This window comes from Zophobas morio, unplaced genomic scaffold (genome assembly GCF_036711695.1).
Source record: "Zophobas morio isolate AGI-343-1 ecotype UQ-CSIRO unplaced genomic scaffold, CSIRO_AGI_Zmor_V1 ptg000016l, whole genome shotgun sequence".
In the NCBI taxonomy this organism is placed as follows: domain Eukaryota; kingdom Metazoa; phylum Arthropoda; class Insecta; order Coleoptera; family Tenebrionidae; genus Zophobas; species Zophobas morio.
In genome coordinates this window covers 1,722,094-1,737,297 of record NW_026972121.1, presented here as the reverse complement: position 1 = coordinate 1,737,297, position 15,204 = coordinate 1,722,094, and the positions used below count along the sequence as shown (strand labels likewise).

The window sequence follows — 15,204 nt, the reverse complement described above, 5'->3', positions numbered from 1 at the left end:
CTTTTATTTTAAGAAAACCACACCTGCGGAGTACGAAAATTTTATTTAAAAAAATACAGGCCAGGTTCATTTCGGGGTCTTGGACAGGTGGTGCCGGAGGCGGTTGGTGGGCCACTCGAGGCTGCCGATGTAGCGGTTGTATTCCTGCTCCAGGGCGAATTTCTTGTCTAGGGGCTCTACGACCACGGGGGCTCGGTCCTTGTTACACACACGTTTGCTACCGCGCATCTCTTTCTAAAATTGGAACAGATATAATACAGGAAAAAAAATCTTAATACAGATAAATTATAAAATTAATCATAAAATTAATTAACTGATTAATTACTTTGAAAATGTCGGATGAACGACTCTAGACTACACAATTGAAGTTAAATTCTACAATTTTGAATTCTTTCCACAAAACAACACAAATTAACCATTTTTGACTTAATTACAAAATTAATTCATTTACGTATCTCGCATTAACAATTCTAAACAAAAAAATTGAAGAGTTGAACTGTAAAATTCGGCTGTACAATTTTGATGTTTTTCCAAAAATCTGTACACAAATGACACATTTTTAACTAAATCATAAAAATCATTGATAAATTCCCTCGCATAAACTATTCTCAAAAATTATATGAACCATTTTTTATTTAACCATAAAATTAAATAAATTAAAATATATAAATCACTTCAAACACCTCACATAAAAATTTCTAGAAAATAAAATTCAGTTTACAATTATGAATTTTTTTCCAAAAATTTATACACAAATGAACTATTTTTGATTTAATCATAAAATCAATTAATTCGTTAATTAATTACTTCAAACATCTTACACAAAAAACTCTACGAATTAAAATTCCGTCCTAGGATTTTGAACCTGCGCACACAAATGAACCATTTTTGACGTAATCAGTAAAATTAATTAATTAATTATTTTAAATATCTTGCTTAAACAATTCAAGCCAATAAAACCATTAAGTTAAATCGTAAAGTTCGGTAGAATTTTGATGTTTTTCCAAGAATTTATACACAAATGAACTGTTTGAGATTTAGTCATAAAATTAATTAATTTATTGATTAATTAATAACTTCAAACATCTCCCACAAAAAAACACTAAGAAATAAGATTCTGTCCTACAATTTTCATTTTTTTCCCAAAAATCTACACACAAATGAACGACATTTGACTTAAGCAGTACAATGAATTAATTAATAAATTATTTTAAATGTTTTCCCAGAATTAAAGACACATGAACCATTTTTGTTTTAGACATAAAATTATTAATTGGGAGGTACTTCAAACAATTCACAAAAAAATTTAGAAAATTACATTTGGTTCATTTTTTTTTTCAAAAATCTCCACAATAATGAATCATTTTTGATTTGGTCAATGAAATTAATGAAGTAATTTATTAATTACTTAAAACATCTCGATTAAACAATTCTAGAACGTAAAAACGTCAAGTTAAATCGGAAAATTCTGTCCAATTGCCTACAATTTCCAACTTTTTCCAAGAATTTACACACAAGTGAATCATCTTTGATGAAAATAATGAAACAATTAAAAAAAATAATAATAAATTCTGACGTTTAAAGTAATTAATGAACAAATTAATTAATTTTATGATAATATATGTTATGGCGTATCAAAAATTGGTCATTTATTTGCCTAAATTCTGATTTATGATTTTATGATAAAATTGTTGGAAAAAATTCAAAATTGTGTAACAGAATTTGGTTTCTAGAATTGTCAAGCCAGATGTTTCAAGTAGTGGGTAAATTAAAATTAATTAATTTTATTGATTAAGAAAAAAAATTCGTTTATGTGTACATTTTTGTGAAAAAAATCTAAATTGTGGAACAAAATTTTATTTCTAGAGTTTTTATGTTTGAAGTCATTAATTAATTTTATGACTAAATCAAAATTGGTTCATTGGTCTAAATTCTTGTAAAGAATTCAAAATTGTAGAAAGGAATTTAATTTTCTAGAATTTTTCACGTAATGTTTGAAGTAATTAATTAACGAATTAATTAATTTCATGATTAAATAAAAAATGTGCCATTTGTGATGAGTTCGTGGAAAAAACTCAAAATTGGACAGAATTTTACAATTTAATTGGATGTTTTCATGTTCTAGAATTTTTAAGTGAAATGTTTGTTAATTAGTAAATTAATTCATTAATTTTATTTAAAATAAATTAAAAATGGTCACTTATGTGTAGATTTTTGGAAAAAAAGGTTAAATTGTGGAACAAAATAATATTTCCAGAGTGTTTGTGAAATGTTTGAAGTAATTAAAATTAAAAATCTTCCATTTATCTATTAAATTCGTGGAAAAAATTCAAAATTGGACAGAATTTTACGATTTAATTTGATGTTTCTGTGTGCTAAAATAATTATTTAAGCGAGGTGTTTCAAGTAATTAGTAAATTAATTCATTAATTTTATCTATTAAATTAAAAATGGTTCATTTATATGTAGATTCATGGAGAAAAATCGAAAGTGTGGAACAATTTTTTTTTGTTTTTTTGCCAGAGGTTTGAAGTAATTAATTCATGAATTATTTTATGATTAAATCAAAATTAATTATTTCATTGGTGTGTAAATTCTTGTAGAGAATTCAAAATTGTAGAATGGAATTTAATTTTCTAGAATTTTTTACGTAATGTTTGAAGTAATTAATCAATGAATTAATTAATTTGATGATTAAATAAAAAATGTTCCATGATTGTTTAATTCGTGGAAAAAACTCAAAATTGGACAGAATTTTACGATTTAATTTGAGGTTTTTATGTTCTAGAATTTTTAAGTAAAATGTTTTAAGGAATTAGTAAATTAATTCATTAATTTAATTTAAATTAAATAAAAAATGGTCACTTATGTGTAGATTTTTGGAAAAAAAGTTTAAATTGTGGAATAAAAGAATATTTACAGAATGTGTTGGTGAGATGTTTGAAGTAATTCATTATTTTATGATTAAATAAAAAATCTTTCATTTATCTGTTAAATTCGTGGAGAAATTCAAAATTGGACAGAATTTTATGTTTCAAGTAATTAGTAAATTAATTCATTAATTTTATTTATTAAATTAAAAATGCTTCATTTATGTGTAGATTTGTACAGAAGAGTCTAAAGTGTGGAACTTTTTTTTTAAGTTTTTTTGCCAGAGGTTTGAAGTAATTAATTAATGAATTATTTTATGATTAAATCAAAATTGGTTCATTGGTGTGTAGAATTTAATTTTCTAGAATTTTTTACGTAATGTTTGTAGTAATTAATTTATGAATTAATTAATTTTATGATTAAATAAAAAATGTTCCATTTGATTGTTTAATTCGTGGACAAAACCCAAATTGGACAGAATTTTACGATTTAATTCGATGTTTTCATGTTCTAGAATTTTTAAGTGAAATGTTTTAAGGAATTAGTAAATTAATTCATTAATTTTATTTAAATTAAATTAAAAATGGTCACTTATGTGTGGATTTTTGGAAAAAAAGTTTAAATTGTCGAACAAAATAATATTTCCATAGTGTTAATGAAATGTTTGAAGTAATTAATTAATTAATTGATTATTTTATGATTAAATTAAAAATCTTCCATTTATCTGTTAAATTCGTCGAAAAAAATTCAAAATTGCACAGAATTTTACGATTTAATTATTTAAGCGAGGTGTTGGTAAATTAATTCATTAATTTTATCTATTAAATTAAAAATGGTTCATTTAAATGTTGATTTATGGAGAAAAGTCTAAATTGTGTAAAAAATTTTTTTTTTAGTATTTTTGCCAGAGGTTTGAAGTAATTAATTAATGAATAATTATATGATTAAATCAAAACTGGTTCATTGGTGTGTAAATTCTTTTAAAGAATTTAATTTTCTAGACTTTTTTACCTAATGTTTGAAGTAATTAATTAATGAATTAATTAATTTTATGATTAAATGAAAAATGTTCCATTTGTGTGTTTAATTCGTGGAAAAAACTCAAAACTGAACACAATTTTCGATTTAATTTGATGTTTTCATGTTCTAGAATTTTTAAATGAAATGTTTTAAGGAATTAGTAAATTAATTCATTAATTTTATTTAAATTAAATTAAAAATGGTCACTTGTGTGTAGATTTTTGGAAAAAAAGTTTAAATTGTGGAACAAAATAATATTCCTAGAGTGTGTTTGTAAGATATTTAAAGTAATTAATTAATTAATTATTTATTTTATGATTAAATAAATAATCTTCCATTTATCTGTTAAATTCGTAGAAAAAAGTCAAAATTGGACGGAATTTTACGATTTAATTTGATGTTTCTGTGTGCTAGAATAATTGTTTGAGTGAAATGTTTCAAGTAATTAGTAAATTAATTCATTAATTTTATTTATTAAATTAAACATGGTTCATTTATATGTAGATTTATGGAGAAAAGTCTAAATTGTGGAACCTTTTTTTTTTTTAGTTTTTTTTGCCAGACGTTTGAAGTAATTGATTAATAAAATATTTTATGATTAAATCAAAATTGGTTCATTGGTGTGTAAATTCTTGTAAAGAATTCAAAATTATAGAATGGAATTTAATTTTCTAGAATTTTTGACGTAAAGTTTGAAGTAATTAATTAATGAATTAATTAATTTTATGATTAAATAAAAAATGTTCCATTTGTGTGTTTCACTCGTGAAAAAAAAAACAAAATTGGAGAGAATTTTACGATTTAATTTTTTGTTTTCATGTTCTAGAATTTTTAAGTGAAATGTTTTAAGGAATTAGTTGATTAATTCATTAATTTTACTTAAATTAAATTAAAAATGGTCACTTATCTGTGGATTTTTGGAAAAAAAGTTTAAATTGCGGAACAAAATAGTATTTCCAGAGTGTGTTTGTGAAATGTTTGAAGTAATTAATTAATTAATTGATTATTTTATGATAAAAATAAAAATCTTCCATTTAGCTGTTAAATTCGTAGAAAAAATTCAAAATTGGACGGAATTTTACGATTTAATTTGATGTTTCTGTGTGCTAGAATAATTGTCCAAGTGAAATGTTTCAAGTAATTAGTAAATTAATTCATTAATTTTATTTATTAAATTAAAAATGGTTCATTTATATGTAGATTTATGGAGAAAAGTCGAAAGTGTGGAATAATTTTTTTTTTGTTTGAAGTAATTAATTAATTAATTAATTAATTTTATGATTAAATAAAAAATGTTCCATTTGTGTTTCACTCCTGAAAAAAAAAACCAAAATTGGAGAGAATTTTACGATTTAATTTTTTGTTTTCATGTTCTAGAATTTTTAAGTGAAATGTTTTAAGGAATTAGTTGATTAATTCATTAATTTTACTTAAATTAAATTAAAAACGGTCACTTATCTGTAGATTTTTGAAAAAAAAGTTTAAATTGTGGAACAAAATAGTATTTCCAGAGTGTGTTTGTGAAATGTTTGAAGTAATTAATTAATTAATTGATTATTTTATGATAAAAATTAAAATCTTCCATTTAGCTGTTAAATTCGTAGAAAAAATTCAAAATTGGACGGAATTTTACGATTTAATTTGATGTTTCTGTGTGCTAGAATAATTGTTTAAGTGAAATGTTTCAAGTAATTAGTAAATTAATTCATTAATTTTATTTATTAAATTAAAAATGGTTCATTTATATGTAGATTAATGGAATTTGTGTGTTTAATTTGTGGACAAAACTCAAAATTGGACAGAATTTTACGATTTAATTCGATGTTTTCATGTTCTAGAATTTTTAAGTGAAACGTTTTAATGAATTAGTAAACTAATTCATTAATTTTATTCAAATTAAAATAAAAATGGTCACTTATGTGTAGATTTTTGGAAAAAAAGTTTAAATTGTGGAACAAAATAATATTCCTAGAGTGTGTTTGTAAGATATTTAAAGTAATTAATTAATTATTTATTTTATGATTAAATAAATAATCTTCCATTTATCTGTTAAATTCGCAGAAAAAAGTCAAAATTGGACGGAATTTTACGATTTAATTTGATGTTTCTGTGTGCTAGAATAATTGTTTGAGTGAAATGTTTCAAGTAATTAGTAAATTAATTCATTAATTTTATTTATTAAATTAAACATGGTTCATCTATATGTAGATTTATGGAGAAAAGTCTAAATTGTGGAACCATTTTTTTTTTAGTTTTTTTTGCCAGACGTTTGAAGTAATTGATTAATAAAATATTTTATGATTAAATCAAAATTGGTTCATTGGTGTGTAAATTCTTGTAAAGAATTCAAAATTATAGAATGGAATTTAACTTTCTAGAATTTTTGACGTAATGTTTGAAGTAATTAATTAATGAATTAATTAATTTTATGATTAAATAAAAAATGTTCCATTTGTGTGTTTCACTCGTGAAAAAAAAACCAAAATTGGAGAGAATTTTACGATTTAATTTTTTGTTTTCATGTTCTAGAATTTTTAAGTGAAATGTTTTAAGGAATTAGTTGATTAATTCATTAATTTTACTTAAATTAAATTAAAAATGGTCACTTATCTGTAGATTTTTGAAAAAAAAGTTTAAATTGCGGAACAAAATAGTATTTCCAGAGTGTGTTTGTGAAATGTTTGAAGTAATTAATTAATTAATTGATTATTTTATGATAAAAATAAAAATCTTCCATTTAGCTGTTAAATTCGTAGAAAAAATTCAAAATTGGACGGAATTTTACGATTTAATTTGATGTTTCTGTGTGCTAGAATAATTGTCCAAGTGAAATGTTTCAAGTAATTAGTAAATTAATTCATTAATTTTATTTATTAAATTAAAAATGGTTCATTTATATGTGTAGATTTATGGAGAAAAGTCGAAAGTGTGGAATAATTTTTTTTTTAGTTTTTTTGCCAGAGGTTTGAAGTAATTAATTAATGAATTATTTTATGATTAAATCAAAATTAGTTCATTGGTGTGTAAATTCTTGTAAAGAATTCAAAATTGCCGAATGGAATTTAATTTTCTAGAATTTTTGACGTAATGTTTGAAGTAATTAATTAATGAATGAATTAATTTTATGATTAAATAAAAAATGTTCATGGAAAAATTCAAAATTGGACAGAATTTTACGATTTAATTCGATGTTTTCATTTTTAAGTGAAATGTTTTAAGGAATTAGTAAATTAATTAATTAATTTTATTTAACTTCAATTAAAAATGGTCACTTATGTGTAGATTTTTGGAAAAACGTTTTAATTGTGGAACAAAATAATATTTCCAGAGTGTGTTTGTGAGATGTTTGAAGTAATTAATTAATTAATTGATTATTTTATGATTAAATAAAAAATCTTCCATTTATCTGTTAAATTCGTGGAAAAATATCAAAATTGGACAGAATTTTACGATTTAATTTAATGTTTCTGTGTGCTAGAATAATTATTTAAGTGAAATGTTTAAAGTAATTAGTAAATTAATTCAAAAACGTAATTTATTAAATAAAAAAGGGTTCATTTATATGTAGATTTATAGAGAAAAGTCTAAATTGTGGAACAATTTTTTTTTTCGTTTTTTTGCCAGAGGTTTGAAGTAATTAATTAATGAATAATTATATGATTAAATCAAAACTGGTTCATTGGTATGTAAATTCTTGAAAATAATTCAAAATTGTAGAATGGAACTTAATTTACTAGAATTTTTTACGTAATGTTTGAAGTGATTAATTAATAAATTAATTAATTTTATGATTAAATAAAAAATGTTCCAATTGTTGTGTTTAATTCGTGGAAAGTACTCAAAACTGGGCAGAATTTTACGATTTAATTTGATGTTTTCATGTTCTAGAATTTTTAAGTGAAATGTTTTAAGGAATTAGTTGATTAATCCATTAATTTTACTTAAATTAAATTAAAAATGGTCACTTATCTGTGGATTTTTGGAAAAAAAGTTTAAATTGTGGAACAAAATAATATTTCCCGTGTGTGTTAGTGAGATGTTTGAAGTAATTAATTAATTAATTGATTATTTTAAGATTAAATTAAAAATCTTCCATTTATCTGTTAAATTCATGGAAAAAATTCAAAATTGGACAGAATTTAAGATGTTTCAAGTAATTAGTAAATTAATTCGTTAATTCTATTGACTAATTCAAACAGGTTCAATGTGGAGGTTTTTGCAAAATAAGAAAATCGTGGAACAAAATTTAATTTTCTAAATTTTTTTGTGAATTGTTTGAAGTAACTAATTCATGAATTAATTAATTATTTTATGCCTAAATTAAAAATGTTCCATTTGTGTGTTTAATTCTTGGAAAAAATTCAAAACTGTACAGAATTTTACGTTTGTACTTGATGTTTTTAGTTTCTAGAATTGTTTAAGCGAGATGTTTCAAGTAATTAGTAAATTAATTAATTATCATTTATTTGTGTAGATTTTTGGAAACAATTAAAAATTGTAAAACAGAATTTTATTTTCTAGAATGTTTTATCTGAATTGTTTGAAGTAATTGGTTAATTTTTTAATTAATTTTGCGATTTAATGAAAAATTGTTCACTTATGAGTAGATTTCTGGAAAAATATCAAAATTGTGGAACAAAATAAAATTTCTAGAGTGTATTTGATGAGATGTTTGAAGTAATTAATTAAATTCAAAAACGGATTTCACTGTAGAACCTTACCTGCATCTCGCCAGAAATACGTGTCTTGATACTCTCCGTAAACTTAACGTATTCATGGTAGCCACTTTTATGAGCCATCAAACATTCTAAAACATCGAAAACGCGTTGGGCCTGCCTCTTACAAATTTTATGTCGCTTCAACAACTCCTTAATCTGCTTCTGGTTCTGAGTTGAAATACTAATTTTATTTTCCTCCAAATCTTTATACACCCTCAGACTATCGCAAAAGTCGCGAATTCTCTGAAAAATTTCGGTTGGTTCCTCAACTACAAAATACACAACTTCACAAAAAAAAAAAAAACTAAAACCAAAAGACCTGTGATATCCGCAGAATCCGGTAATTCCAGTAAATAATTATATATGGTGCAGTACAACTTGGTACCGAGCCCTCTCCTCTGGTGGCTGGGTAAAATAAAGAACTGGCTGATCCGTGGCCGGATTAAATCCGGATACAGGTAGAATTTGTACACCGTACAAAAACCAACAGGCGAGCGATATTGTTTCCCCTCGACTTCAAACTCTTCATATCTGATAAAATTAAATTATGGTAGCGTCCAACCCGTGCCAAAAAATACTAACACGTAAAAAATAGCCCAGCGGGTGTCTTCCAGATCTATGAAATTCGCCCCATCAATAAACCACACGATGTAAGTCTCAAACCGCTGGTGGAACTCCTTGAAACTCTCGCTCGACGTGTCGCAAATGGTGATTTTGTACGTTCCTAAAAATCTCAGGTGAATAAAACCCACGACAGATCCAACCCCACTTACTCCCTTGGTTCTCAAACGTGTCAATCACCTCACCGAACATCTCTGAGTGATTTTCGTCTTGTAAATCCCCCAAGAACTGCTCTTTCTTCGCTCTAAAGTCTGTAGGTAGCCACGGATTCAACGCGGTCATCACATCATCGGCTTCAAACCCCTCGCTGTCGACAATTTTATCACTGAACTGGACATCCGCGAAACACTTAGCCGAGTTGTGAAGGTAATACAAACTTATGGTGAGTTGCTTGTAGCCGAAAATCATTTCCCTGTAACACGATCGTACTCATGTGGTGACACCTTTCACTCACTTACGATTTGCCGAAAATCTGGTGCGCCATATCCGGCTTAAAACTATTGCTCTCTTTGTGGGGCGTTTCGAAATCTTTTTGTCCGTAAACTACAACAACTACGTAAACCAAGGAAGCTTTTTTTGGGGTCTTACCAGTCCGAAATGTGACGACATTCAAACTCGATTTCCTGTACTGCACCATTTCGTCGTCTTCGGAGTTCACAACTGGGTCGTTGTCTTCGTTTGAACTGTTCTTGGCCATCTGGAAATTTGATTTTTGTGTGGGGCGCGATATATTTTGGCAAAATACTCACGGTAAAAACGACGATAAAGCGGGGTTGGAAATCAGCACGATGCTACGTCTTGAAGGTTAAAAGGGCGGTTGAGAACTCGTTTTCCTGGATCAAATCGGTGGGAATTGGCCCCAAAATCGGGTTGTATTTTTATGTAAATATGATGGTTAGGGGTAATCTAGCGGTCTGGCGCGAAATGACAGCGCATGTCATTTGTGCCAAATGTCAAACGGGCGCGGGAAATTTAAATCGCTATTGCGATTTCAAAACAGTGGGCACCAGTGGCGGCGACTGGTTTACTAGACTGGAAAATCTAAAATCGAAAATTCAAAAACGGAAAGATTGAGAAATCCAAACATTTAAAACAGAAAAATGAAAAAAATTTAAAAATCGAAAGGTCAAAAAATGAAAAAGCAAGAAATCGAAAATCCAGAATATCAAAATTCGAGAAATTTAAAAATTGGAAAATTGAAGAATCGAAAAACTGAAAAATTGAAAAATAGAAAAATTCGAAACTTTCGATGTTTCGTTTTGTGATCGGGAAATTAGGAAAACTAAAAGTCGAAAAATCGAAAAAATGAGAAATCGAAATAAGCAAAAATTGAGAAGTTAAAAACAAAGAAATCGAAAACTATTAAAAAACAAAAACGATAAAAAGATTGAAACATCGAAAAAACGAAAAATTTTCAGGGAAAAATTGAAAAGCACTGAAGAATCGAAAAAACGAGAAATTGAAAAATCTAAAATTTGAAAAATTGAAAAATCAAATTATCGAAAAATTGCAGAATCGAAAATCCAGAATTCAAAAAATCGGAACATTGAAGAAAGAAAAAACTAAAAATTCGAAAAATTGAGAAATCGAAAATTTTAAATTAAAAAAGTGAGAAATCGAAAAATCGAAAAATCAAAAATTGAAGAGGCGAAACATTGAAAAATCCCAAAGTTGAAATATCAAAAAATTGAAAAATGGAAGAAAATTGAAAACCCGAGATGTCAAGAAATCGAAAAGTCAAAAAACCGATAAATCTAAAATCCAGAATTTAAAAAATCAAAAATTTTAAAATTCGAACAATTGAAAAATATAAATATCGAAGAACTAGAAAAATCGAAAATATCAAGAATTCAAAAATCAAGAAACCGAGACATCAAAAAAATCGAAAAATTGAAAAATTCGAATATCTGAAATTTAAAAACCCAAAAAATTGAAAAATTGGAAAATTGAAGAATTGAAAAACTGAAAAATCGAGAAATAGGAAAATTCCATAACTGAAATGACGAACAATTGGGATCTAGAAACACTGAAAAACTGAAAAGTCGAAAGACCAAGAAAAGGAAAAAACGACACACACGAAAAATCTAAAAATTGAGAAACCGAAATAGGCCAAAATTGAAAAATCAAAAAGGTAAAAACAAAAAAAAATACAAAAATTTAAAATTAAAAAAATCGATAAATAGAAAGATCTAAAAAAAGAAAAATTGAACAATCAAAAAATCGAAACATCGAAAAATTGAAAAATATAAATATCGACGAACTAAAAAATCGAAAAATTGAAAAATCGAAAAATCGAAAATTTGGAAAATGAAATTATGGACAAATTAAAAAAAGAAAAGAAATCGAGATTTCAAAAAAAAAAGAAAAACCGAGAAATCGATAAGTCGAAAAGTGGAAAATTGAAGAATAGACAAAATGAAATGGCGAAAAACTGGAAAATGGAAAAACTGAAAACTCGAAAAATCAAGAAATCGAAAAAACGACACATCGAAAATTCAAAAACTGAAACATCGAAAAAAATTAGGAAGTCTAAAAGTCGAAAAATATAAAAAATGAGAAATCGAAATCAGCAAAAATTGAGAAGTCAAAAACAAAGAAATCTAAAATTTTGAAATTAAAAAAAATCGATAAAAAAATTGAAAGACAGAAAAATCGAAACATTGAAATTGATAAGTTCCCCAAATTGAGAAATCGAAAACTTGAAAAATCGAGAAATCTACGAGTAGAAATTGAGAAATCGAAAAATTTTTAAAATCGAAAAACCGAGATTTCAAGAAATCGAAACATCAAAAAACCGTAAAAACTCGAAAAGTGAACAATTTTAAAAATCGAAGAATCAAAAAAAAACAGAAAAAGTCAAAATCTAAAAATTGGAAAAATTGAAAAGAACTGAAGAATCGAAAAATTGAAAAATCGAAAATCCAGAATTCAAAAAATCGGGAACATTGAGAAAAGAAAAATTAAAAATTCGAGAAATTGGAAGATTCCAAAGCTGAAATAATGAAAAATTGGGAAATCGAAATACGCCGAAATTGAAAAATCTAAAAGCTAAAAATTGAAAAATCGAAAAATCAAAAACTGAAGAGTCGAAATATTGAAAAATGGAGGAAAATTGAAAACCCGAGATGTCAAGAAACCGACAAGTCAAAAAACCGATAAATCAAAAATTCAGAATTTCAAAATTCCAGAAATTGAAAAATTGAAGAACAGAAAAACTGAAAAATCGAGAAATAGGAAAATGCCATAACTGAAATGACGAACAATTGGGATATAGAAAAACTGAAAAATCGAAAAGCCGAAAAATTGAAAAGTCGAAGTAGGCCAAAACTGAAAAATCAAAAAGGTAAAAACAAAAGAAACACCAAAATTTAAAATAAAAAAAATCGTAAAATCGAAAAATTGAACAACCAAAAAATCGAAATATCGAAAAATTGAAAACCGAAAAACTGAAAAATCAAAACATTAAAAATTTTAAAAACCCAAAAATCGAAAAGTCAAAAAAAATGGAGAATTGAGAAATCAAAAATCCAGAATTTAAAAAATCGGAAAATTGAAGAAACAAAAAACTGAAAAATCGAGAAATTGAAAGATTCAAAGCTGAAATGGCGAAAAATTAGGAAATAGAAATATGCCGAAATCGAAAAACCAAAAAGTTAAAAAGCGAGAAATCGAAAATCTAGAATTTCAAAATTTGAGAAATTGAAAAATTGGAAAATTGAAGAATCAAAAAACTGAAAAATTGAGAAATAGAAAAATTCGAAACATCAAGAATTCGAAAAAATGAGAAATAGAAATACGCAAAAACTAAAAAATTAAAAACAAAGAAATCGAAAATTTTGAAATTAAAAAAAAATCCATAACAAAATTGAAAGATCGAAAAATCGAAAAATTGAAATCGAAACATCAAAAAATCAAAATTGACAAGTTCCCCAAATTGAAAAATTGAAAACTTGAAAAATCGAGAAATCTACGAGTAGAAATCGAAAAGTCGAAAAATTTTTAAAATTGAAAAACCGAGATTTCAAGAAATCGAAACATCAAAAAACAGGGAAAAATTGAAAAGAACTGAAGAATCGAAAAAACGAGAATTTGAAAAATCTAAAATTTGAAAAATTGAAAAATCAAATTATCGAAAAATTGAAAAATAAAATTATCGAAAAATAAAAAATCCAGAATTCAAAAAATCGGAACATTGAAGAAAGAAAAAACTAAAAATTCGAAAAATTGAAAAATCTAAAAGGTAAAAATTGAAAAATCGAAAAACTTTAAATTAAAAAAATGAGAAATCGAAAAATCAAAAAATCAAAAACTGAGGAGTCGAAACATTGAAAAATCCCAAAGTTGAAATATCAAAAAATTGAAAAATGGAAAACAATTGAAAACCCGAGATGTCAAGAAATCGAAATATCATGAAATCGAAAAGTCAAAAAACCGAGAAATCTAAGATCCAGAATTTAAAAAATCAAAAATTTTAACATTCGAAAAATTGAAAAATATAAATTCGAAGAACTAAAACGAAACCGAGACATCAAAAAATCGAAAAATTGAAAAATTCGAATATCTAAAATTTAAAAACTCAAAAAACTGAAAACCGAGTAATCGAGAAGTCGAAAATCCAGAATTTCAAAAATTTTAGAAATTGAAAAATTGGAAAATTGGAGAATCGAAAAACTGAAAAATCGAGAAATAGGAAAATTCCATAACTGAAATGACAAACAATTGGGATCCAGAACAACTGAAAAATTGAAAAGCCGAAAAATTGAAAAGTCGAAAGACCAATGAAAGGAAAAAACAACACACGAAAAATCTAAAAATTGAGAAATCGAAATAGGTCAAAATTGAAAAATCAGAAAGGTAAAAACAAAAAAAATACAAAAATCTAGAATAAAAAAAATCGATAAATCGAAAAATTGAAAGATGGGAAAAACGAAAAATTGAACAATCAAAACATTAAAAATTTTAAAAACCCAGAAATCGAACAGCCAAAAAAATGTAGAATTGAGAAATCGAAAATCCAGAATTTAAAAAATCGGAAAATTGAAGAAACAAAAAACTGAAAAATCGAGAAATTGAAAAATTCAAAGCTGAAATGGCGAAAAATTAGGAAATAGAAATATGCCGACATCGAAAAACCAAAAAGTTAAAAATTGAAAAATTCAAAAATTTATAATTCAAGAAATTGAAAAATCGAAGAAATATTGAAAAATTGAAAAATTCAAAAATCAAAAAATTTAAAAAAGAAAAGTCAACAAAACGAAAAGCCGATAAATCAAAAATTCAGAATTTAAAAGACGAAAGGAAAAATTGGAGAAAAGAAAAACTGAAAAATTGAGAAATAGAAAAATTCGAAACATCAAGAAATCGAAGCATCAAAAGATCGGGAAATTAGGAAATCTGAAAGTCGAAAAATCTAAAAATTGGGAAATAGAAATAAGCAAAAATTGAAAATTAAAAAACAAAGAAATCGAAAATTTTGAAATTAAAAAAAAATCGATAAAAACACTGAAAGATCGAAAAAACTAAAAATTTTAAAAATCGAATAATCGAAAATCCAGAATTTGAAAAATCGAAAAATTTTAATAAAAAAATCAGAAATCGAGAGAAATTGAAGAAAAATTGAAAAAATATCGAACTAAAAATCGAAAAATCGAAGATTTGGAAAATGAAAATATGGAAAAATTAAAAAAAGAAAAGAAACAAAAAAATCGAAAAGTGGAAAATTGAAGAATAGAAAAAATGAAATGACGAAAAACTGGAAAATGGAAAAACTGGAAAGTCGAAAAATCAAAAAGCCGAAAACTCGAAAGATCAAGAAATCGAAAAAACGATACATCGATAAATTCAAAAACTGAAAGAAAAATCTAAAAGTTGAAAAATCGAAAAAGGCCAAAATCAATAAATCGAAAAATTGAAAGTTCAAAAAAACGGGAAATTGAACAACCAAAAAATCGAAAATCGAATCCTCTCGATTAAT

General features: G+C 25.4%; 1 protein-coding gene across 1 annotated transcript; it reads right to left on the bottom strand.

The window, feature by feature from the left end:
• Window positions 1–24: 24 nt before the first annotated feature.
• LOC135129527 (histone acetyltransferase type B catalytic subunit) lies at window positions 25–10,164 on the bottom strand. Its single transcript, XM_064056692.1, has 8 exons — window positions 9,980–10,164; window positions 9,819–9,927; window positions 9,689–9,773; window positions 9,383–9,642; window positions 9,192–9,333; window positions 8,929–9,140; window positions 8,613–8,878; window positions 25–234 (listed from the first exon to the last, which is right to left on the bottom strand). The coding sequence occupies exons 2-8, from the start codon at window positions 9,925–9,927 to the stop codon at window positions 67–69; spliced, it is 1,242 nt and encodes a 413-aa protein (XP_063912762.1). The 5' UTR covers window positions 9,980–10,164; the 3' UTR covers window positions 25–66.
• Window positions 10,165–15,204: the final 5,040 nt, after the last annotated feature.

Coding starts and splice junctions, on each gene's coding strand:
- LOC135129527 (XM_064056692.1), bottom strand. CDS start 9,927: ATGGCCAAGAACAGTTCAAACGAAGACAACGACCCAGTTGTGAACTCC. Junction 9,643..9,688: donor CACCAGATTTTCGGCAAATC/GTAAGTGAGTGA, acceptor ATCGTGTTACAG/GGAAATGATTTTCGGCTACA. Junction 8,879..8,928: donor GGATTCTGCGGATATCACAG/GTCTTTTGGTTT, acceptor TGTATTTTGTAG/TTGAGGAACCAACCGAAATT.